Below are 23,952 nucleotides of genomic sequence, written 5' to 3'. Positions count from 1 at the left end.
TTTATACCATCACTCTTGTCAAGTTAAACATGACCCTAGACAAACCACAAAGAAGCTAAAATTGGCAGAGTTATGGTTTCAGAAAAAGGATAGAGGTAGGTGGGGTGAAGGAGGCACAACATTTGTTAAAAACCTATTTTGTGCCAGGTACTATGCTAAGTACTGTACAAACAGGATCTCAGCTGATCCCCACAACAACTTTGTAAAATAGGTGCTATTAAATCCCAAATCAAATGGGGTAGGGTGTGTATGTGTAAGGAATGAGTAGTTGCTGTGACCACAGTCTGGCTTTCTCTCTCTTCCTCCTTTCCTCCCTTCCATCTGCATTCCTCCTTCTTTAACTCTCCCCCTTTCTGTCTGTCTGTATCTCTCTATGTATATCTCTCTTATGACATATATTGATGACTACCTCAATTAAAAACAAAAACAGGATTAGAAATTATACATAAATATAAATTGTGAAGAGTCAATAAAACAAAGCAATTTCCCTTTTGTAATTATGATGTCATTTAAACAAGATTTTTCTAGTTCTTCTAATCAACATCTAATAATAAAGTGTTAATTTAACCTTATCCATGTTAAAAGGTTAATTTCCAACCTGAAAATAAAGATTTTAAGGAACTACAAACTTTTTAATTACACATACAGAGAGGAAGTTTTTTTTTTTTCTCTCCCTTTCTATGATAAAATGTCCAATGGTTAAAAAATGAAACTATTTTTATTCATCTGTTTAATCTGAGAAGAAATTCTTTCTGTTCAAATGAGCAGCTTACATCTTTCTAATTAAGTTAATATACAGAATAAAATACAAACTAGTTCAAGGATATATACTGTCTAAATACATGACAAATTAAGATAATGCATTCTAAATGTCTTTTTTCAATACTTTTATTCATTAAAATTGAAATTTAGACCTTAAAAATGTAACAAACTTAAAAAAAAAATATTTATCTATAAAACTGCAGGTCAAGATACACTATACTCCACATTTTGAATCTGCCCAAAAGGCAACTATGGCTTCAAAACCTCCGGCTAACCATAACAAAACTCCAAAAAGATCTCATGTATGGAAAAACTAAAATACTATTTTTAAGGAATTTTAAAAATTTTTCCTCTGTTGATTTTGTATTTTTTTGTATGTCTTAAAACCCAATGACTAGTTTAGGATATCTATTATATATTTTTAAAACCAATTTTGATAGTGAATATAATTATTTAAATATTTCAGTAAAGACTTTTAGACTTACAGCTATATAAATCTGACTTGTATTAATTATTTTTACCTATATTTAATGGATTTTTTTCATAATTTCTTTCTGATTTTTGTCAGTACAATAAAGTAGACTTTTATGTATTTATTTTATATCCTTATAGTGCTCAGAAACTATTAATCATCTCAAATAGTTTAATCATTGATGCTCTGAGATTTTATAATATATAATGTGTAATATTATATTATATAACATAATATATAATAAATATAATGTTACTTGTGTATATTATTTATAACATTATGTAATATCGTATGTTATATTAAGTTATACTATATATTATGATAACATATTATATTATATAATAATGGGATATATATCAGCTCATCTACATGTAGGAATACGTTTAATTCTTCTTTTGTCAATACTTAGGCCTTTTATTTTGTTTTCTTATTATTCTTGCTAGTATTTCTAGTATTACATTAAGTAATACTGGATAGAGAGTACACCTACATTTAAATGGGAAAGGATTTCTTAATTATACCTTATATTAGCTCTTGGCATTAGATAAATGCTTATAATAATAATAATAACTATGAATGGGAAGGGGGAGAAAAGTCGCTGCATAAAATATCTCTACTCAGATTCTTTATAGGCCTGTGCTATAATACGAATACATAAGACTAAAAGCCATTCCCTCAAATGTGGTTGAAGAATATGAACAAACTATATTCAAAAATAGAATTACAAAATCATTAAAACCATATGGGACTTTCCAATTAGAGATATAATAATATGCTTGCAAACATAATTTAATTTGTTCCCTACAAGCCTCTGATAGATTCTCATTTTACAAAAGAGAAAACTGAGGCTGAAAGAGACTAAGTTAATGATCTTAAAAAGGACCTATGAACCAAAAATAATAGTATTTACAATAATGAATGAGGAAATCAAAGACAGGAAGATTTGTATGAACAAATGCAGACTGAAAAGCAGAAATGAAAGAATACACATAAGCAAACAATGCAAACAAAAAGATTTCTAAAACTAAGTCAAAGTGAATAACTGGAGAAGCTATGGAAGATCCTACAGAAAACAGAAAGGGAAAGGAGAGGCAGGGAAGGAAAGGTGGGAAGAAAGTGCAGGTGAACCAAAGCAAATAACACAGGGCAGAAAGGGGAAAACACTATAATAGGATTAATAAACTATAATATTGTTGTCTGATTGGAAAGAAGGACTCAGAAAATCTTTATAATGCTCTTACTATTTATATTTCAGCAGAATTGGCATGTCTGGTTCATATTAATCAAGAAATCTGAAAAGTGATTCTATATAACAAGAATAATAAATGTAACGCGTGCCAAATTGTTGACAAGCTGTCTCACAGGTGAATAGCTAATGTGATAGCATTTGCTAAAACATGTCTCCTTGAAATTAGTTACTTAGAAGATAGGCAAAATAACAGTAAGCATATTTAGAAACATAATACTAGTAATACCAACAGAGAATAGATATACTTTGTAGCTTTAAAAGAAAGCCTACAAAGGTAAGGATCAGGGAACTCCAGCAAACTGAGTCCTCCAAGATCAGGTTGATAAAATTGTAGGATATATAGGTGAGACCTTTTCAGACTTGAGCACCCTCATACAGAATTAGGATATTGACATTAGGATATGTGCTGAGAGATCAGCTCTGCTCTTTATAATCTAGATTAAAAAGTAAACTGGTTCCAAGCAGAGACATAGATAAAACAGCCAGCTTTAGGAAACTGTTTTTTCACCATGCCTTTGGTCCTCTTAGAAAATACATAAAAACATGGTGGAAATTTGACAGCATCTAATATCATCCACCAGCTAACTCAGGTGAAATCCATGAACATAATTTAGAGTACAAAGACTGGATATGACTATTGATCAGGAGATAGCATATATCATAACTCCTAGTGTTCTTAGGCTATGCACAGGTTCCAGCTTTTTATAGAATGGTATGTTGTTACTGTAGGTCAGGATGCTAGCTAAGCTAAATGTTGTAGGGAGTTGTAACTTGAGCCAGAATAAAGCAACAGCCACAAATGATTTGGAGACCAAGATTGATAATCCTGCAACACTGGTGCAATCCTGCATAAATTGCCTCTCAGCATGGCCCTATGTTCCCTCTGTGCATGAATGTCTTCTTGAGAAGTCTAAGTCCATCCTCCATATTGAAGCTCCATTAATGAGAGAGTCCTCTCCAGAGAATATTAAGGTATTGCTCTTCTTACATTAGTTCACTACATGACTTTGTTATTAGCTAATCATGTCCTCTAAGTCCCAGCTTCTTAAACTGTGGTTTGTGACCCCACAAGGAGTCTCATAATTGAATGTGGAGGTTGTGAAGTTATGATTTATAATCAGTAAATGTTTGGTTTCCATACCTATTTTATATACTTATACACATAGGCTCATGTAAAAATTTCTCCAGTGAAGAGGGGTTGCAAGTTGAAACAGTTTGAGAAGCCTTGCTCTAGATGACCTGAATCAACAATTTTTAAAAAGTTACAACAAACAAAACATCCAGACTTTATCAGCTGATAAGCTTTTAGTTTTAGGAGTGTTAGTCTTTTAAAGTACCTTGAATGTGAAAAAATCATACTCAAATGAATACAATCTTCAGGTATAAACTAAGAACAAGGAAGGATAGTAACCCAGAGAGACATTAAAAATTATGAATTTCACTTACACCACAAAATTTCCTACCTTTTTATATGCTTCATCTCAAAATTCCCACCAACTGTCATCATACTTAGTACAGCAGTCAGTGAGGTAATTGTTTATATGCAATAAGCATCAGAAACAGACCATGAACTTGATATTGAATTGGAATATTTCTTTCACAGAAAATAAAATGCTCAATACCATTATCTTCAATTAGTCCCTAGGATCTTAAAGGAAGGCAGTTAGGAATATAATATACTTTTTGAATTAGTACTCACCAAAATCTACATTAAATGCCCTGGGTGTTTTTAAAATCATAACCATAATAGCTCTATGAACTGGAGATATGATACCATTATTGCCAAATGAGAATAAATAAATATAAATTATGGACTTAAAAAATGCAATGAGGTGATCAAGGAACTTTAGCTCAATTGTGTGTCAAGATCAGGCTGTGAAAATTACAGGAGTGTAAGGGGGGCGTGCTATTTCAATTATGAAGGGCCTATCTATATACTTTAATAGGATATTGACCGTTAGATGAAGGTGACTGATGATTGCCAATCAAATTCTCTATATTAGACTCTATCCATTTACTGGACTGTGTGAAATCTGTAAAAAGTTACATAAAATTTAGCTCATTTAAAAATCTAATACCATACTGATCCAAAAACTAGAAAGAATGAACAGCTTGATACCCTTTAATATTATGACAAATTTACTTTAAAATAAAAGGCTAACTTCTTTGAAAAGATTCATGAAAGAGAAGAATGAGAAAAAAAAGCTAAGTGTTCAAATTGTGACTTTCTGACAAAACAAAACAAAAGTTATTTTAAAATGCAATCAATAAAAGTTATTCTTTAAGAGAAAGTAACTAAGATGTGCTATTTTTATCTTTATCAAAATAATTTTTTGGGGGGAAGGCCTTTTTAATCTTAAAGGCCTTCAACATTTCATTTAGGCACTACTGGGAAAAAAAATGTACATTATCTAAAAAATTTCCTAAACTTAACTCAAAAGGTAACTGCTATGAGTCAGAAGAAAAAAAAAAAGCATAGCCTTCGAATCAAGAAGACCTAGGTTGGAATTTCCCATCTAACAGAGACAGGGTGATCACAGACAAGTCACTTGGTCTGTGTCTCAGTGTCTCATAATATCAAACAAATCTATATCAAATAAACAAAACTAAAGGCCTGAGTAAAATAATGGTAGGTAAGGTAAGTATTTGCCTAGAGTACAATATGCAGCAAGGTTCAAAGTTTTTGAATATTCTGCTACCCAGATGGTATCAAAAGAAGAAGATAATTTTGCTCTAAAACTCAATTACAGCTATTGATTTTCATTTGTATGATTGCTTTCAGGTTTTTATGTCTTTGAGCTTGTATGCCAGGATAAAAAGAGCAACAAGAGACAAAAAGCCTTAAGGAAAGCCCTTTTATGAGAGTACTGAATGAAACAAGTAAAGGAAAAGGAGGAAGACAATTGTAAATAATCAGAAAAGACAATACAAAACTCTTTAGAGAGGTAAGGTAAATAAAGGACAGATTTCAGAGGCTGAATTCTGGATCAAAGATTTCAAACTGAAATTTCTAATTTGTTAAAAATTTCTACCACTCTAGCCCTAGCTAGAAACTGGAAATTGAATGGATGCCCATCAATTGGAGAATGGTTGGGTAAATTGTGATATATGAATGTTATGGAATATTATTGTTCTATAAGAAATGACCAGCAGGATGAATACAAGCTTGGAGAGATTTAACATGAACTGATGCTGAGTGAAATGAGCAGAACCAGGAGATCATTATACACTTCAACAACAATACTGTATGAGGATGTATTCTGATGGAAGTGGATTTCTTTGACAAAGAGACCTAACTCAGTTTCAATTGATAAATGATGGACAGAAGCAGCTACACCCAAAGAAAGAACACTGGGAAATGATTGTAAACTATTTGCATTTTTGTTTTTCTTCCCAGGTTATTTTTACCTTCTGAATCCAATTCTCCCTGTGCAACAAGAGAACTGTTCGGTTCTGCAAACATATATTGTATCTAGGATATACTGCAACATATTTAACATATATAGGACTGCTTGCCATCTAGGGGAGGGGGTGGAGGGAGGGAGGAGAAAAATCGGAACAGAAGCAAGTGCAAGGGATAATGTTGCAAAAAAAAAAAAATTACCCTGGCATGGGTTCTGTCAATAAAAAGTTATTATAAAAAATAAATAAATAAAATAATTTAACTTAAAAAAAATTCTACCACTAAAATCTAAATCTTTGTTTCTTTCCACAAATTTTACCAATTAAATACTCATCAGAACAAAAGGAATAATAAGTGTTACACAATACAGACAGCTCTTGCTTTATGTTATGTGCACACCTACTTAAAACTACTTTACTTAATAAGAATTTGCTCCTTAAAGTAGGGAAGGAAAAAAGAAAGAAAGGGAGCAACACAATGATGGAGGCATAATCACAGGGAAAAATTCAAGGGCATTTGGGGTTAGGAGACAGAGAAATAATGAGAAAAGGAGGAAGATATGGTGTGGTCTAAATGATCAGATCTAGAAGAAGAGCACTGAGGGGGAGGGGAAACATAAATGTTGGGATCTGACAGAGACAGTAGAGGATGGGTAACAAAGAGGGGTGGGGAACAGATGCAGTCCCCCAACATTGAATAACAGAAGACAAATGTGCGAGGATAGGACATAGGCTTCTTTCTTTTGCTTTCAACTAAAGGTTTGTTCTGTTTTTGATTTTGTTTGTTTTTAGTGGAGGAGTAAGATCCCTGGCAGTTTCAAACTGAGAGACAGGGTCCTAGGGAGAGTACAATAAAGTTAAAAGGTGTTTTTTAATTAAAATTTCTTTTAGAATTTTTTATAGAAAGTTAATTTATGTTAATCTAGAACTGCCTGTACTGTTTTATGAAAAGCCAAGCACAATTCTGGGCAGCTGGGTAGCTAGTGCTAGGCCAAAAGTCAGGAAGATTTGACTGAGAACAAATTTGGCCTCAGACACTAATTGTGTGACCCTAGACAAGTCACTTAATCCTGTTTTCCTCAATTCCTCACTGGATGTAAAACAAACTGGAAAAGGAAATGGCAAACTTCTTCAGTATACTTATGAAAAAAAAAAAATCCCAAATGGGGTCAAAGAATGTGAGACATGATTTAAAAATGACTGAACCAAAACAACAACAGCACAATGTTGGTGAGGAGAGTCACATAAGTGTTGCTCAAATTAAGCAAAAGATAATCTATGTATAGGACAGGTCAGATAGAAGACCCCCTTCCCAATTAACTAATCAGAGACATCATCAGGTACAAAGAGAAAGCATTTATTTAATCCCTGCAGGGAAAGGCCCAGACATACCTGGGAGCCATCCCAATTCCCACCATGTGCACCTGGAACCTGATCAGCTTCCGACTTGTCCAGGGTTTAAAAGCAAAAGACTCGAGTTTTCTCATTAGATAGACTAAAAGGACATAACCATTCTTGACCAATGGTCACCAATGCTGACTGCCTTCCACAGGTCATATCACTTCCTGCAACTTCCTTTATCCCAGGGTTCAAAGTTCATCCCTTCAGAGATCAAATGACCTCCCCAAGGTCCTAGAGTTCTGGGAACAGGGATCATGTGAAAATACTGAGAAATACTTCTTCTAATCAGTCCCATTCACCTATGCTTACCACTAAGACCAAAGATCTGGAAGTAGAAGAGATCTCAGATGCCACTCCTTAATTTTTCCAGATGACAAAACTAAAGCTTTAAAAGATTGTGATTTACCCAAAATCATACAATTATATAATAATAAACATTCAAGATGGGATTTAAACCCAAGTCCTCCAACTGTAGAAGTGTAGCTTGTAGGGAAAATAGCAATAAGGAGGTTTCCATCCCCCATCTTAGAGTGCTTCTGTTCTAAAAATCTATCAATGATTCTAAAATCTTCTGGCTTTAGAATCAGTGATACTGAGGTTTCCCAACCTTAAAGTACTATCATTCTAACAATCTGTCCTTCAATGGTTGTAAAAGTGTTCTGGCCTAGGAATATAATAATAATTATTCCCTTAGTGTTTAGGAAAGACATAATGGTGATCCTCAGATTTTCTGATTTTAGAGTGCTATTGCTCTGACAATCTGTCTGTCAAGTCTTCTGGCCCTGGGATAGTACTAGATCTACTGGTCAGTGATAGATAATCAAATTCCAGAGATCACTCTTCAGTTCTACTTCTAGGACATACAATTAGCATATCAATGACATGAAAAACTGGATAAATATATCTCCTTGCTTCTAGGTTTTGCTAAATTCTTTTGGAATTTAGCTCACTTCAATTGAGCTTAAAATGACAAAAACTTTGCCCCCAGACTTGGGTATAGGTTCAAGCCTGCAAATTCTTGTGGGACACCTAGGAACACCAGTCTGTGACCCCAATCTTTTGGGATCCCTTCTGAGACTCAATACAACTCAGAAGCCCATACTCTTTTCACTATACCATACTGCCTACTTGTCCTCCTTTAGAAATTTAAGGTATTGATTTGATGATGTTTAGATTTGGAGTACCCAAATGAAAATGAGATCTAGTGGCAGGTTCGGGGTACAGGGACTCAAATAGAGCTCGCTGCAACCCCTCTGGATTCAGCACAAGGGTGGAGAGTTAAATGAGGTCTAATGGTGGCGCAAGAGTCCCCTGTAAAGGAATTTACAGACCCAAAAAACTAGATTGATAAAAGAAGTTTATTATGGGCATAGGAAGTAGGGTTAAAGTCTAGTTAGTAAAAGGTGTTAGGTAAAGAAAAGAGGGCACTGAAAATATTATTCCAGTGGGCAGAGACCCTTGGCATGTCAGGCATAAGGGTGGCATGTTTGGAACCTCTGCAAAGAGAGGACTCCAACTTGTCTCTTTTATAATGAGAGATTTAACGCAAGGGGCCCGTGGGTGGAGTCCCAAGTTGGCTCAGATCCAGTGGGGGCTGGGACAAGCCCAGATCTCCTTTTGGAATTCAAAAGGGGTGCTTTTGACCAGGATTTGTGAATCAAAGGTCCTAGCTTCCTGAACTGATAATGCATCAACTAGGAGGGGTTGAGAATCAGAAAGAAATAAATCAATCTGAAAGGATTAGTTTCTTAAAGGGACTACAACCCACTTCAGATTCAGGAGTCTGAATCATGAGAATAATACTTTAATCAGGATTGAGAATTACTTAAACTATTTCAAAGAAAACATTTTCATGTTGAGTTGTTTCATAACATATTAAAAGTCTACCTCCAAGGAAAACTGGGGGGTAAAGAGGGAGGTGGAAATCTTCAAGAACCATTCTGCAGCAATGTTACTTAGAAGACTAAAGCTACTGAGATTACCTTGCTAAATCTCTTCACCTTACAAGTAAGAAAACTGATTTTCAAAAAGATTGTAACTTGCCCAGTCACCATTTTTTGCCAGAGCCAATATTAGAATGCCAAGATCCTCTGTCACTCCTATTGCCTCTGAATATTCCAGCTAAATATCAAGGAAATTCATCTATTTGTTTATCATTACAGGATCTGTGTTGAATGAACAGGTGCCATTTATTACTCCAAATGTATCTGTCTTAAGCCCCAGAAGAGACAATTGCAAAATACTGCATATCTACTGTAACTATATTTTGAACAATAACAAATAGCCATAGAATACCATTCCTAGAGACCATCTCTCTGGAAAAAAAAAAAAAAAAAAACCCGAGGAGCTGATCTTCTTGGAAACAAGGCATTATTTGTTCATTCAATTCTAGAATTCCAGGCCTTTGACTACAAATACAAAAAGTAATCAATCAGTCACTTAGGTGAAATGGTTTGCTATCTCAATCAAACATGCCTGCCTTCCTAGTCAGCAATTTTTTTTTTTTTTTTTTTTTATCAAAGGCTTATACATCCAAAGTTTAAGTGGCCAGATAGAATTAAATCGGTAATTCAGGTCCTACAGGAAAAGCTACAGCAGTGATTCCCCAACTGGATTGTCTACAGGGCTATTCGCTGGCTGTGGCATGAGTTGTGCTAAAAATTGTACAGAATTCATACTTGCAAACATGTGCATATGTGTAACTCCTCTGTAATGCTGCCAGAGTAAACATTTATCATGCCATGTACCCTTCATTGCAAAGAATAGAATTGTACCCTGAGCCAAAAATAAAATAAAATAAACAAAAATACGGATCCACTTGTCTATAGGAAATTAGCAGGTGTCTCAGAGTAGCAATCATGGAACTATCAAAAAGGTTAATTTAGTCTCACTTGTGCCACTATTTATTCCATTTACTCTTCATGTCCTCTCTAGTATTACTTAAGATCTATAAAAGTAAGGCTGTGATTAGTGTTAGATGTTATGGAGAAAAATAAATCCTTATTAATTTGGGGCTGTCTCCAAAGCTGCCCCAAGTGACAGGTCAGAGGATCTAATTGACACCCTTCCTCCATTTGCTTTTTAATACTAGTATGATCTTAGGTAAATCATATATCTGAGATTAGATTGTTCACCTATAAAATAAGAGGGTTGAACTAGGAATCCTCTAAGGCTTCTTCTAATTCCAAATCTATGATCCTCATGTTTGACACCATTCTAGAAGTGCTTCGGTAACTAAGGCTGCCTGCCCCTAAGGTGACCTGGTGGACTCTGTTGGAAGAAGCAACATGTCTACATACATGAGTGCAAAGACTCACTTAACAATTCTGGAACTCTTTTTGGTTGTCTTTGAAATCCTATGAGCTGCAATGAAACTAAGAGTAAACCTGAGTACTGCCAATAGATACAGCATTAATGTATAAGGTGTATATCAGATGTACAGTTTGATAAGCTGTAAATGCTTGATCACATGACATGAAGGCTGGTTCTGTGGATGAACTTTCTCAATTTAAGAGATGACAGCTGAGACAAAAGGAAAGTTCCTATGGAAGCATATGGCTGGCTCAAAGAATGAATTCAATTAGGCTGAGATCTAAGTCCAGAGTCAAGTTTTCCTGACTTCCATTTCTTAGTTAGAAGAGAGAATTTCCAGAAAGGATGATTTCAAAACAAGCATTCTAGAATAGAGGTGTCTAATTGCAATATGCATTGAGACAAGGCCAAATTAAAATATAACTGGGAAATATTTGCCAAAATAAATAAAAATACAGTAAAACACAGATAATTTTAATTTGTGGTCTCTTAAATTAATCTGTATCTCACAAGAACGTAAAATTCAACGCTGGTTGTAGATGATACAGAATTTTGGGGCCATGTTTGCCCAACAGTGTCTTCATGGTAATTCCAAGTTCAAGAATAAGAAGATTTGGCATTCTTAAAAATAGAAGAGGAGCTTCCGAGAAGCATGCCTCTTGAAGAAAGAGGATGGCTTGTGGAGTCCATGAAGCTGGCATTTCTAAGAGGAACTGAAGTCACAATATGGGGAACATATTCCTCTGGATAGTACCATGGGCTATCTACACTGAAAATAAGGGTATGAGAGGAAGAGAATTCCTTTTCTATCATCAAAATGTGTTTCCCTTCTGGACAGTTACCAAAATCATAGGATGATAAGAGTTTGGGAGGGTCTCTGCTGAATCAGGTAGTAAAGCTAAAGCTTCTATGTAATGCTAGGATATGGCCACTTTACTAATTCTCTCTAAATGAATTCTAGATAATAGAATAGGACATTGAGTTGTAAAGCACTTTAGGAATTCGTGAGAAGTAGAAATTGTTTTGACAGGTTATGGGCTACCATGAATCTTTTAAGTTTCCTATATCAGCACAGGGAGTGTACCACTGAGTCATCTAGGATGTCAACACGCAAAAAAAAAAAAAAAAAAAAAAAAAAATTCACACTTTTACACTGTCACACTGCCTTTATGAGTAGGTGCCCAATAAATATTCATGATCATTCTTGAATAAACTATATAGGAAGATAAATGAAAAATAGAGAAATACAGAGGCGTTCCTTAGAACAAAATGACTTTAATTTGTGAGCCAACATGACTGAACCAACTGCAGGATTTTCAAAAGAAACAACAAAATACAAAGAAAAAGTTTACAAAAGTATATACAAAGTAACTTTAGCATGAGGAAAACAGAAAAAAACTACTTAGGGAGCTAAATTTTCAGAGAGATAAGAATTATAAGAGGCAAAGGTGAAAGGGAAGGAAGGTGAAAGGGAAGGAAGGTAAAAGGGGGGAAGGCATCATCAAGCAGGTCAGTCTGACTAGACTGTACAGTCTGATAAGAGTATAATATGCCTGGAAAGGCAGGTTGCAACTAGGTTGGGAAGGCCTTTAAATGCTAAGCAGAGTATTGTATATATATATGACCCCAGATATAATAGGGAAGCACTAGGTTTTATGGAGTAGGGAAGTGACAGAGGCTTATTTTTTGGAAAATCACTTTGGCACGAATAAAGGAGGAACTGGAAAAGGCAAAAACTGGAGGCAGATATAGCAATTATGGCAACTGGAATATCTCAGAAAGGAGGTGATAAGGGTCTCAAACAAGGGTGGTGGCTGTGGTAAAGGGAATAGATTTGTGAGATGTTTGAGAGGTGGAAGAAAAAAAACTTGACAAGCAACTAATTGCATCTGTGAGCTTAGAGAGAAAGTGGGGAATTCCAGAATGACTTCAAGATTGCAAAAATAAATGACCAAAAGAATCACAGAAACAGTGAAATTTAAAAGGTTATGAGGTGTAAGGAACTATACTGAGGCTTGTTCTAAACATCTTACAAGATTGTCAGTTTGAAATGTGCAATAGGCAGGTGGTAATGTAGAACTAGTTCTCAGAGAGTTGATGAAAATATCAAGAGAAACAGTAGAAAGAGATAATGAAAACACAAGATAGAAGAACTCCAAGGGCTGTTCCCTAGTGAGGACAGTTTGACTAAGGACTAAGTCAGAAGGACAGTCAGAAATAGGTAGGAAAAGAACCAGAAAGCAATGTCCCAAAAATCTACTAAAGTGAAAATGACCACTAACACTAATAAATGCTGTAGACAAATCAAGAAGAATAAAGATTGAGAAAAATCCATAGGATTTGACAAGAAAATGATGATTAGTTACTTTGGAGAGGAGTTTCAATTGAATGAGTTCAGATTGATGGATATAAATGGATATGTGTATATGTATGTATATCTGTATGTGTGTGTATCTGTGCATCTGTGTGTATATACATATACACATACATACACAGAGAGATTTCATTTACTAGGCTTAAGTATTCTACAAGGTTCATTAAGGAGAAAATAATGGCAAGACAAACATTCTTTTGGGCTTTTTAGAAATGAAGTTCTTGCATAAAGGCATCAGCCCCTTCTGCCATTTAAGTCTGTCAATTACTTTCAAAAACTTTCAGGAATCAAAGTTAGGAAATGGTCCAAAGTAACAACATAAAAATTGTGGATCACCATCCACAATTATGATATAAAAGAATTGTGCATAGAGAAATCCATTCTCTAGTTTACTTCAAAGACTTCAAAGAAGAAAGTTTTTCAAAGTACTAAACATCACTGAATCAAATATATTGATCTAATTTACAAATGGGACAGCAAAAGTCCAAATTTTGCAATTAGAATAGCAAAAATGATATGTAAACATTTATGTGCACGCACACATAATTTACACCTATGTGTTAAGATACTGGAGTGGCTTGACATTTCCTTCTCCAGCTCATTTTATACATGAGAAACTAAGAGGCAAATAGGATTCAATGATTTGCCCAGGGAAACAAAGTTATTTAAATGTAACATTTGAACTCCTGAAGTCCAAGCTTCCCTTCTCCCCCCAGCACAGATTGATGATAAGAAATAGATTGATATAAACATATATACATACATAAATAATATACATAATCATATGTACATACATACACATATATGTAGCCATCTGTGTGTGAGACAGAGAATGTTTTGTTAAAATGGAATCAAACTATACCTATAATCTTAGCTTGCCTGCAGTAAGTTTAAAATCAAATATAAAAATAATATAAAAAATTAAAAAATAATATATACCTAAGATAGACTATAGAATGTCTTAAATTAAACTTAATTTTGGATACAAATAAAATAAATTCAACGAAGTATAAGGGTACTCCATTATTGACATGAGATATTCCAATTTTTTAAAATCAATTTTAAAACTTCAGTATTTTAATCAAATTGAACTAGAAAGTCACCAAAGACAGATTAAATATCTATTTAACCAATTATCACAACAAAATCAGTATTAAATACTATATTATATGAAGTATAATCATTGTGTTAGAGATAAATAGCTTTTGAACTTTATTTTCAATTTTTGCAGGTCCTCTTTAACCTGAAGTTCTGAACTTTTGGTAAAATTTTGGTATATGAAAATGAAATGAATGCACAAAAATGAAGAGAATATTTGTGAGCCATCAAATAGTTGTAAATGGGGGGGGGGGGAGGTTGAGGGAATTAATCATTTTCAAAAATATTCCTATAATTTATGATTTCAATTTAACTAGTTTCCAATACAGGACCTACACAACAAAGACAAGCTATGTAATGTTCAAGTATCATCTTATTTGAAAAAAAGGAAATATTTTAAACTATAAATTCTAAGTTTTTTTTTTTGTTTTTTGTTTTTTTTTTTAGTAAATGAGGTAATAAAACTTGGGTATATCACTTCTCACCTTCTCCACCTCAGATCCTTCATTTATAAAGTTAAAACATTAAAACTGGATTACTCTAAAAGAGATCCTGATAATATATTTATATGTGCAAATTTAAAAGAAATAAAGTAATTGTGTTAAGTCTTGCTTTCCAGGATTTCCCAAATTTGATCTGGATCTCTAAGGAAGTCACAGGTTAAATTCAAAGGAAGCAAATAAGACTAAGATTGCTACATTCTAAACAGCAATTTGTTGGTTTTAGTGATAAGAAATATATTTAGGAACAAATTTACTGTAATTTTTATCTTCTTTCTAACCTAGTTGTAAAATCCAAGAGAAAACTGATAACTTTCTTTTTTTTCTTTTTAGTGAAGATGGGGTGTAATAAACATTAATGTACTGAAAAATAATATTGAGGCAGTTGACAAAATTAAGAACCACTAGAGTATAAAAATGCTCCTTTTTAAAAAATCAATTTTAGAAAGTTATGATCTAATAAATGTGTGTGAGAGACACAGAGAGAGATTGATTTATTAAAATGGAATTAAACTATATCTATATTCTTGGCTTGCCTGCAGTCAGTTTAAAGGCAAACATACACACACACACACACACACACACACACACACACACACTCACTAAAAGTTAAGACTAGCTTTTCAAGGCAGCTAGGTGGTGCAGTAGATAGGCCAGCCCTGAAGTCAGGAAGACCTGAGATCAAGTCTTATCTCAGACACTTAACACTTCCTAGCTGTGTGACCCTGGGCAAGTCACTTAACCTCAATTGCCTCAGAGGAAAAAAATATAGCAATGTTAACCCCAGATATGATAGTAAAATGTAGCAATGTTAAATTGTGGCCCTTCTAAGAAAAACCCCACAGATATCAACTATTTTTCCTCTTAAGAGAATCAAACAAATACAATGCAAAGATATTTGTTCTCTTTTAAAATGGGTTCTTCAACTAGTTCTAACTTTAAAGAAAAGGGCATTATTTTTTCTGACACAAATATTGAGAAATCTTTCCAATATAAAAACATACCAAATCAAACTTAAAAAATAAAGGCCTAAACCACAATCAAGAAATGAATAAATGATATACTTTCTTGGATTATACTGTCATGTTCCAGTCAATTAATGACACATAAAATAAATTAAAATTTAGTGTAATTTTATATATTTATAAAATCTATTCACTAACAAATCCTAGTTATAAGAATAAAATTCCAAGAGGCACAAACATATCTTAAATCTCTTATTCGTGGGGGAAACTTATTAGCAAGGAAATTGACTTAAGTATTCAATTTAATCTCTGCATTTTTACACATGGAGTAAATGGGGATATTTTCTTAAGTTTAGTTAAAAAGCTCCATTTTTAAAAAGGAGAGATTAAAGCAAGCAAAAAAAGAAAAAGAAAAAGAAACTAGGAAATGATCTACCAGTCAAATTCAAAACCAAGATTGAAATCTCAAAATCAAACCCCTCTCTCCTGACACCTACATATAGCTAATCAATTGCCAATTTTGAGTTGGCAAACTTTCCCTGATTAACTTTTAGTTCATACCATTGTCTATACTATTGTATAGTTTCCTAATTTGCTGCAATTCAACTTTCACACACATGCCAAACTAATAATAATAGCAAAGATCATCAGAAAGAAAAAAAAGAAAAAAGAAAAACAGATGCCATAGAAAAAGTGATAAAAGATGCAGTTTTCCTTCAAGTCACAAGGATAAAAACAAACAACAACAAAACAAACAAAACACAAGGTCATCAGAGAGTATCCACTTAGTGAAGATCAATTCTAGTGAAGAATTCACCTGATGGATATGTTTTCCTACAATAGAGCAGAAAATATGTCCCTGGTGTATCTTGCAAAATCCCAGGTATCTTTAGGAAATTATAACCAGACAAGGTTAAGTATCCAAAAATTGTCAGTTTAGCTTCATTTAGTGTGAGATAAAATACAAACTTCTTAGCCTGTCTCTGTTGTCTCATTTCATATTACCGCTAGGGACCTGGCCTCTTTTTTCTGTCCTCTCTCCTCTAAGCATTCTCTCAAAGGTTGTTCTATAATCAGAAGAACTTATCTTAGGTCCTTTATGTTGTAGGCCAGGTGCTATTTTCTCCATGAAGATTCTTTTCTCAATTTCCTCAGCTGAAAAGGATCTCTCTTTTCATATATCTTATTACAGTGTGTCTAGACTTCTGTAACCACAAGGGGAGAGAGGAAGTCCTAGAGTTATTAGACTTGAGCCTGAATTTCCTTTCTGCCACTTACTCTTATGGCCTTAGATAATCACTGAACTAATTTTCTTGGACTTCAATTTGTTTCTTCAATTATTTTTTTTAAAGTATCAGAAATTTATTGTAAAAGAAACCTGAAAACCCCCAAATCCAAATCAACTCCTTATTTTACACAAGAGGAAACAGATTTAAGGACATTAAGTAACTTCCGTCTTACTCTTAACAACCTCAGAGAGTTTTAGGAGGCTTAAATGATGAACAGCAAACCTTAAAAAGTTGATAAAAATCTGCTAATATAAAAAAGTATGCTGGACCTCAAAGACTGAATTTAAATCTAGCCTCAGACCCTAGTTCTGCAATTCTGGATAACTGTTCAATCTCTGTCTCCCTCAATTTCCTCATCCAGAAAATGTGGATAATAACAGTACCTTCCTTACAGGTTAGTGTAAAGTGTTTTGCATTTTTTGAAGTGATATTTGAATGCTATTTTTTATTGTTTCAATTATAATCTCCCTTTCTAGTATGTTGACTTGTATACATACCTTATCCTATGTTCTCAGCAGACGGGAACTCCCATAAAGGAAGAATGTTGCATTTCATCTTTATACTCCCAATGCCCAACACAATACATTGCAAATATTAGGCATTTAATAAAATTTTGTTTGACTAACTTATTAGATAGAAAATCATGCTAGCTATATGTGTTCCTTATAAAATCACTTTATGTTTCCTGCTAATTCATGTGGATCCTTGAATTGGAATGATTAAACTACCTATAAAAGTTTTAGCAGCTAATAAAATTAGTGAAGATCAGATTTTGACAGTCTAAAATGAAATCAAAGCTTGTATTCAAACATTAGAGAAGGATAAATTTATGAAATCACTGAACTATTAGTCAAGAAAATGTTAGGAGAACTTTAGGCACAATGGTACTCCAGCATCACTATTAATAGAAGTTAAAAAAAAAAAAAAAAGGAATTAGCCATAATTCTGTTCAGAAAATATGAATCCAAGGCCAGAACAATAGAACAATTTAAAAAAAGAGTTTTGGAAACTCATTCCCACCCCACCAAGAGTAATGGAAAATTATTTCAAAATATTTATATGTAATCAGCACAAAATATTTAATCTCTAATGATTTTCTGAACCCACTATTAATTTACTGGTTATTTTCCCTATCACCTGCTGTAAAGATTCACATTCTTTAAACATGCAGCAAATTAAAGAAAACACTGATTTAATAAACACATTTTAATACAAGGTTTTCTTAAAAAGCATTGGCCTGCAAGAGATGGCAAAAACAAAAGAAGCACTCTGACCTTAATTATCTCTCTATTTTATAACTTCACTTCATGAGGGGGCAACATTATAAAAAAGAATGTTTGATATGGAGGTAGACTGAGTGGAAATTACAAACATGGCCTTGGGAAAATGAGGATCACTGGAGGCCTAAATTTTTTTTAAGTCCCTTTTAGCTTTCAGACTATCAACCTATCATTAGTACAATTAATTTAAATGATAGCTTATATTTCTATAATATTATACAATTTAAACGCCTCATATATTACTTATCTAATATGCCCAATTCAAATATTAATTCCATTTTCAGACTAGAAAGCTGAGTTACAGAGAAGTTAAGCATAGAAGTGATACAACTAAGAACCAAGAAATAATATAATCTTTACTTACAGAGCACTTCAAGTGAAGAGCTTGAATGTTAATATTAACCAAAAGCAGAACATTGTGAGCATTTTACAGTTTCTGAAATCGAAGCTTAAAAAGTAATTTGTATCAAAAGATTCTTATTTCAGGTCCAGTACTGTATCTATTATTTGTTCGTTTTTGTTTTTGTTTTTGTTTTTGTTTGTTTTTGTTTTTGTTTTTTTTTTTTCACTTGTTTGCCTCTTCTTGACCTCAGATGAAGTTTTCTTGGCAATGATACTAATTTGCCATTTCTTTCTCCAACTCACTTGAGAGATGAGATAACTGAGGCAAACAGGATTAAGTGACTTCCCCAAGGTCATAGAGATACTGAGGTGCTGAGGTCAGATTTAAACACTGGAAGATTAGTCTTCCTGACTCCAGATCTAGCACTCTGTACTGAGCTACCTATGCTACATACTACAATGTCCAAAAGTATATATAGCAATTTCAGGACGTGTTCATGATAAATTAAGGCCATCTCCCCCCTCCCCGCCCTTAAAAAAAAAAAACAAATAAAATGTTCTCCCAATTGATTTTAAGTTTGTTTTAGTGAAAACCTTTAAGATGGGTTTCTAAAAGTTACAGCTGAGCTGGGCCTATATAATAATTTCAGAGCAACAATCCTGAAATTTGAAAGAGGCTTCTTGCTTTGCATGTGCTCTCTAGAGCATCCACATCAGAAGATGATCACTCCCACAAGACAAATGGACATTAAGTTTGAATGACTTTTTTGTACACATCATATATATCTTGACCTTATCAGTACCTTTATATCAATCTGTCATGCTACATGAACTTAATATTTTTTTAACTCTGAAAACACAGGCATTAGCAAGAAAAAGGGTGGCTAACTCAGTCTTAAAATATTCACAACTTGCTTACAAAATGATTTGATTCATTATGACATTTAATCCTTCCAAGTTTGATACTTTTAAACATGATACAGGAGGACTAACCAAAAGCCTTCATTTATCTTATAGCTCACTTAACCAAGTAAAATAAATCTAAAAGTTGCCCATGCAAATATTCTTCCATTGAGCCATTTATAAAAAAAAAAAAAAAAAAAAAAAACTTCTTTACAGCCTAACAACCTCCACAATGAAAATATTAAATTTAATATGTAGTATTTTATGGGTTTAAAGGGAATAGGACTCTCATTAAAAAACAAACAAACAAACAAAAACAACATACATATATATATATATATATGTATATACATATATATATGTATATATATTCCAAGTTTCATATAAGTTAATTACTTATATGGGTTAGAAAGAGAAAGGAAAAAAGGAGAAGAGGAAGAAATGGTGGGGGGTGGTATAAAGATGAGAATGAATGTTTCATTTGGAAAATAACTACACTATTATTCAAAGTTATCCTTTGCATTTTTTCTACATAAAACAATAACTGAATATTAATGTAATGGCTATAGAAAAATTACGTCTTTGCAACGAATAAATATCAGCCTTCTAATGCTTTAGAAACTTAAAAACAGCAATATTACCTTAATACTTAGGAAATGGCCTTTTGAAGTTCAATATCTAAAGTACGTTTGTAAAAGCAAGGTACATAGCTTTGCAAAGACTCATTGTCGAATTTTTAAAAACCCTTTCACTATAGTAAAAACAAACAAAAAAAAAAAAACTAAATAAACTTTAAAAGCAATGTTTTTAAAATGTACTCAACTATGCACTATATAATCAAAAACCGATCCTGTCTTTTTAATAAGGATGGCATCAAAAGATTTTGGAGTAAAATAATATATATATACTCTACAACCAACCTCTCCGCAAGTTCTCTTAAGCACATTAAGGAGGGAGTAGGGAAGTGGGGTGGGGAAAATCGAGCACTGGCTTGCTTCTGCCCTACACTACATCAAACTGATATTACTCCTTAGCTCTGTGTATATTCTCAAGTTCTTTAAAAGGAAAGGAAAAAGAAAAAAAAATGTCCACTGCTCTCTCCCCCTCCCCTTCGTAAAGGAGTCTGCATCTTTAAGAACATATTTCAATACCTCCCTCCAAGCTGGCTTCTGAAACCCACCCAATCTATGAACACGATGAGCAAGGAAAAAAGGCAGTGTAGACCAACTCTCCCCTCACCCTCATCCCACCCCACCCATCACCAGCCTCTCCACTGAAAAGGATCAACTCAGCAGAATGGGATCATCTGGTGATTCACACCAAAGCCACATCCTTCGGATCCGTCTCCCTCCCCCAAACTGGGATATATAATACTACAGTAGCCGTAAGCAACACCCTTAGCTCATGCCATCCTCCTAATGGGTTTTTTCTTTCTTACCCAGCAGAAGCAGTTTGACCTCCCGCGCGGCTTTCTCGCCATCCTCCCGCAGGTTACGGTCAATCATCTTACTCCGTTCCACCGCCGCCTTGTCCTCCGCACTCAACGTACAGCCCATCTTGTGGAGCGTCGGGAAGGACCTTTCCTCCCTCCACCTCCAACGTCTATTTCTTCTTCCACAATCCCAATTGCCAGGCTCCCTCGCGGTCGCCTATGGACTCGCTCTTGGGCTTGACGACAGGAGAGGTTCCACAGCGTCCCTCTCCGGGAGCTCTCCCCACTCTCCAGCCCACTGGTGAAAGTAGGAGCCTAAGAAGAGAGTGCCAGTAGCATCCAGGGGAGGATTCTCAGGCCCTGAGCTCCCCTTCTGAGAAGAGCACCTCGGTTCCCTATGACCCAGACTGAAGGATGAAACGCAGGGGATACTGTTGCTGATGCCAAAACTGATACATATAGTTATCTACCCTTCCCAAAGTGCAACCGCCACCGCTACTGCTCCGGCTGCTGTAGCTGTACCTCCTCGGTAGTGCAATGCGCCCGCGTACTCTCACCCCAACCCGGTCCTGGCAGCAGCCCCGCCTCTTTCCCTTCCCTCCACTCCCCACGGCGCGCACCCGCACACGTGCACTCGGACAACACCACCCTCTGCAGGACGCGCGCGCGCCCCCGCATTTCCTTTCCCACCCACTTCCACTCCCCCGCCCCCTTTTTCCGAAGCCAGGGAGCAAAAGCTTGCGCCCCTTCGTCGTGTCTTGGGTTCGTGCTAGACTTCCCAGCCCAGAGGAGGAGGAAGGTCAAGTTCTGGGAAAAAAAAGCAACTCCACCAATGTAGGCGTCCGCCCCTTTCCCTCCTCCCTTCCACCACTGTGAGAAATGGGTTTATTTCCTCCTGGGTTTTTTGCATTTCCCAAACGCAGACCTGCCTGTTCAGATGCAGTGGGGTGGGGGAAGCTGCCAAACTTAGAAGCAAAAGAAACCGAGTCCTTGGTGTCTGAGCATGCCCAGCTCCGTTGCTAAAGCCGCAGGGGAGTTCTCAAAGTGTAGATCCCATTTCTGTTGGCATTTGAGGCCTGTGGGAAGGAAATGGAGAGGAAGAAAGAAGGGAGCAAAAGCATTTGCTGGACATATACTCTCCACCCCCCATTACCTCCCTACGTAGGGAAAGCCAGAGAAGAAAAGTGGGAGAGACATTTAGGATAAGTGATACCACCAGCAGTGTTCTGACTAGTATTGTTCTAAATAAAACTGCTACAGAGAGCAAGATTATCATATAAACTAAGAAAACATGGAATAAAGTGCCCGGATAAACACAGGCACTATAATTCAACTACATCAGAAACAATGATGCATGATGTAGCTTGAAGTCCTCTGCTTTATACCCTTATACCCTCCCCACTTCGTCTCCAGAATGGACTCTCCTATCTCTACCTCCTCTGATATCCTTCCTCCTTTTCAAGGCTAAATTAACTGCCCACCAGGGCATCTAAATCTCATTTTAAAATGCCCTCTCTATGAATTTCCACCAGGACTTTCTTTGGACTTCTTCCTTAGTCTCTTTTAACTTGTATTAGAGACACGTGGGTATTTGTCTTATTTACTTTTGATTGTAATTCTCCTTGAGAGTGAGGACCATATCTGTTAAAAGCTCTGAACATTGTAGGTTCTTAATAAATGCTGAATCTGTGTAATGGTTAGTACAGGCTAATAAGCTGGAAGCATCTGACTTTTGTTTTTATGCTTTATGTTGGAAAATCCACTGGAGTATAAGTTCAAGGAACTGCATTCAAATATTACATTTCTTACTCTCCACCTCCTCATAGAAAACATGACCATCTACTCTTTTGTTTATCAGGGAAATGTAGAGTTTAGACTAGATGACTTCTAAGAGCTCTTCTAAACTATAATACTATGATCCTGTATTCCTGAGAGTGCCATTTTCATAAGAACTTAATAACCACTTATTGAATTGCATAAATATCAATTTACCCTGCTATTCAGTTAGGGTATTTTTTTTTTAAAGAAGAATCATATCTAGTAAATTATGTTTCATCAGCACAAAGACCTGGTATAATGCCTTTCACATAGTAGGTGCTCATTAACTGTTATCAACTGGCTCCTCCAAGAAAACAAATTTAACAAGCACTTGCTGTTGAAAATAGAATAATGGTGGGAATGAGAATGACAAAAATGCTTTCTGATAAGAAAAGAAAATTATTTGATTTCTTTGTAAGGTTTTCTTTTCCTGCTGAAACAGCAGACAGTGGTAGTATTATACTAAGTTTCTTTCCCCTAAGGAGAAAAAAAAAAGAAGGTGGGCCGAAATTAATGATATAATCAAAATAGCTTTAGATCAGATCTCCAAAGAAAGCTGACTGGCAGAAGTGTAATGGAACAACATGTGAATACACGTTCAACTATAAGTCAGCCCAACTAAGCTTATGAAATGACATCTATAATCATGCTTCAAGTCCTTCCTAAAAATGCTTGCAACACCAACAGGAACAGGTTCCAGATTATTCTTCATTTATCAGCCTAAATATATCCCTAAATACTATCAAAATTTATATTCATTCTATTCTGTCAAGTTAAAGAAGGCAATTCACAATTATCTCACAGATACATTTTCTCCCAAGAAAAGCATAAGAATAGCAGCATCCTAAATAGATATCATCAAACTAAATATTCATAATATTCAAGTTAAGTGCCATGAAAAAAATAGAGACTTGGGAGATGAGAGTCATGAAAGGAGAATAAGATACTAAACATACATCATTGTTTTCCTATTTACTAATATTTATACTGAAGATGCCTGCAGTGTATCTATAAAAAGGTATATAAAATGTCTATAAAGTAATATAAAATTAAAGAAATATAAAGCACTTCTTTTATTTATCAATATCACAGTTCATGGAACACTAAGTATGAAAAAATAGTAGTAGGATATAATGTGTCCTGTCACCCTCCCTATTTGTACTTCATTGGGGGAAAAAAGAAGAGAGAAGGAAATGATAGCAACACTAACAATAGTAGAGTAAATAAATGACAGTCAAAATGATATACAAGTGCCCTGAGACTACTATAATAGCTGTGAACTTTCTAACTTCCTCATTTCTGTTAAAGGTATTACTTCCTTCCAATTAGATTTGAGTTTCTTGAGAGCAAAGT

At 34.8% G+C, this 23,952-nt stretch overlaps 1 protein-coding gene across 1 annotated transcript in view; it reads right to left on the bottom strand.

Annotated features, from left to right (window-relative positions):
• GNAI1 (G protein subunit alpha i1) overlaps window positions 1-22,473 on the bottom strand; it is a 101,583-nt gene extending 79,110 nt beyond the window's left edge. The window contains exon 1 of the mRNA XM_051961912.1: window positions 20,788-22,473. Coding sequence (XP_051817872.1) covers window positions 20,788-20,905 — 118 coding nt within the window. The 5' untranslated portion in view covers window positions 20,906-22,473. The remainder of the gene's footprint in view (window positions 1-20,787) is intronic.
• Between the last annotated feature and the right edge of the window lie 1,479 nt (window positions 22,474-23,952).

The sequence above is a fragment of the Antechinus flavipes genome, chromosome 5 (genome assembly GCF_016432865.1).
Source record: "Antechinus flavipes isolate AdamAnt ecotype Samford, QLD, Australia chromosome 5, AdamAnt_v2, whole genome shotgun sequence".
Taxonomy (NCBI): Eukaryota; Metazoa; Chordata; class Mammalia; order Dasyuromorphia; family Dasyuridae; genus Antechinus; species Antechinus flavipes.
Note: the sequence above shows the minus strand (reverse complement) of the source record. Positions and strands in the feature narration are given on the sequence as shown.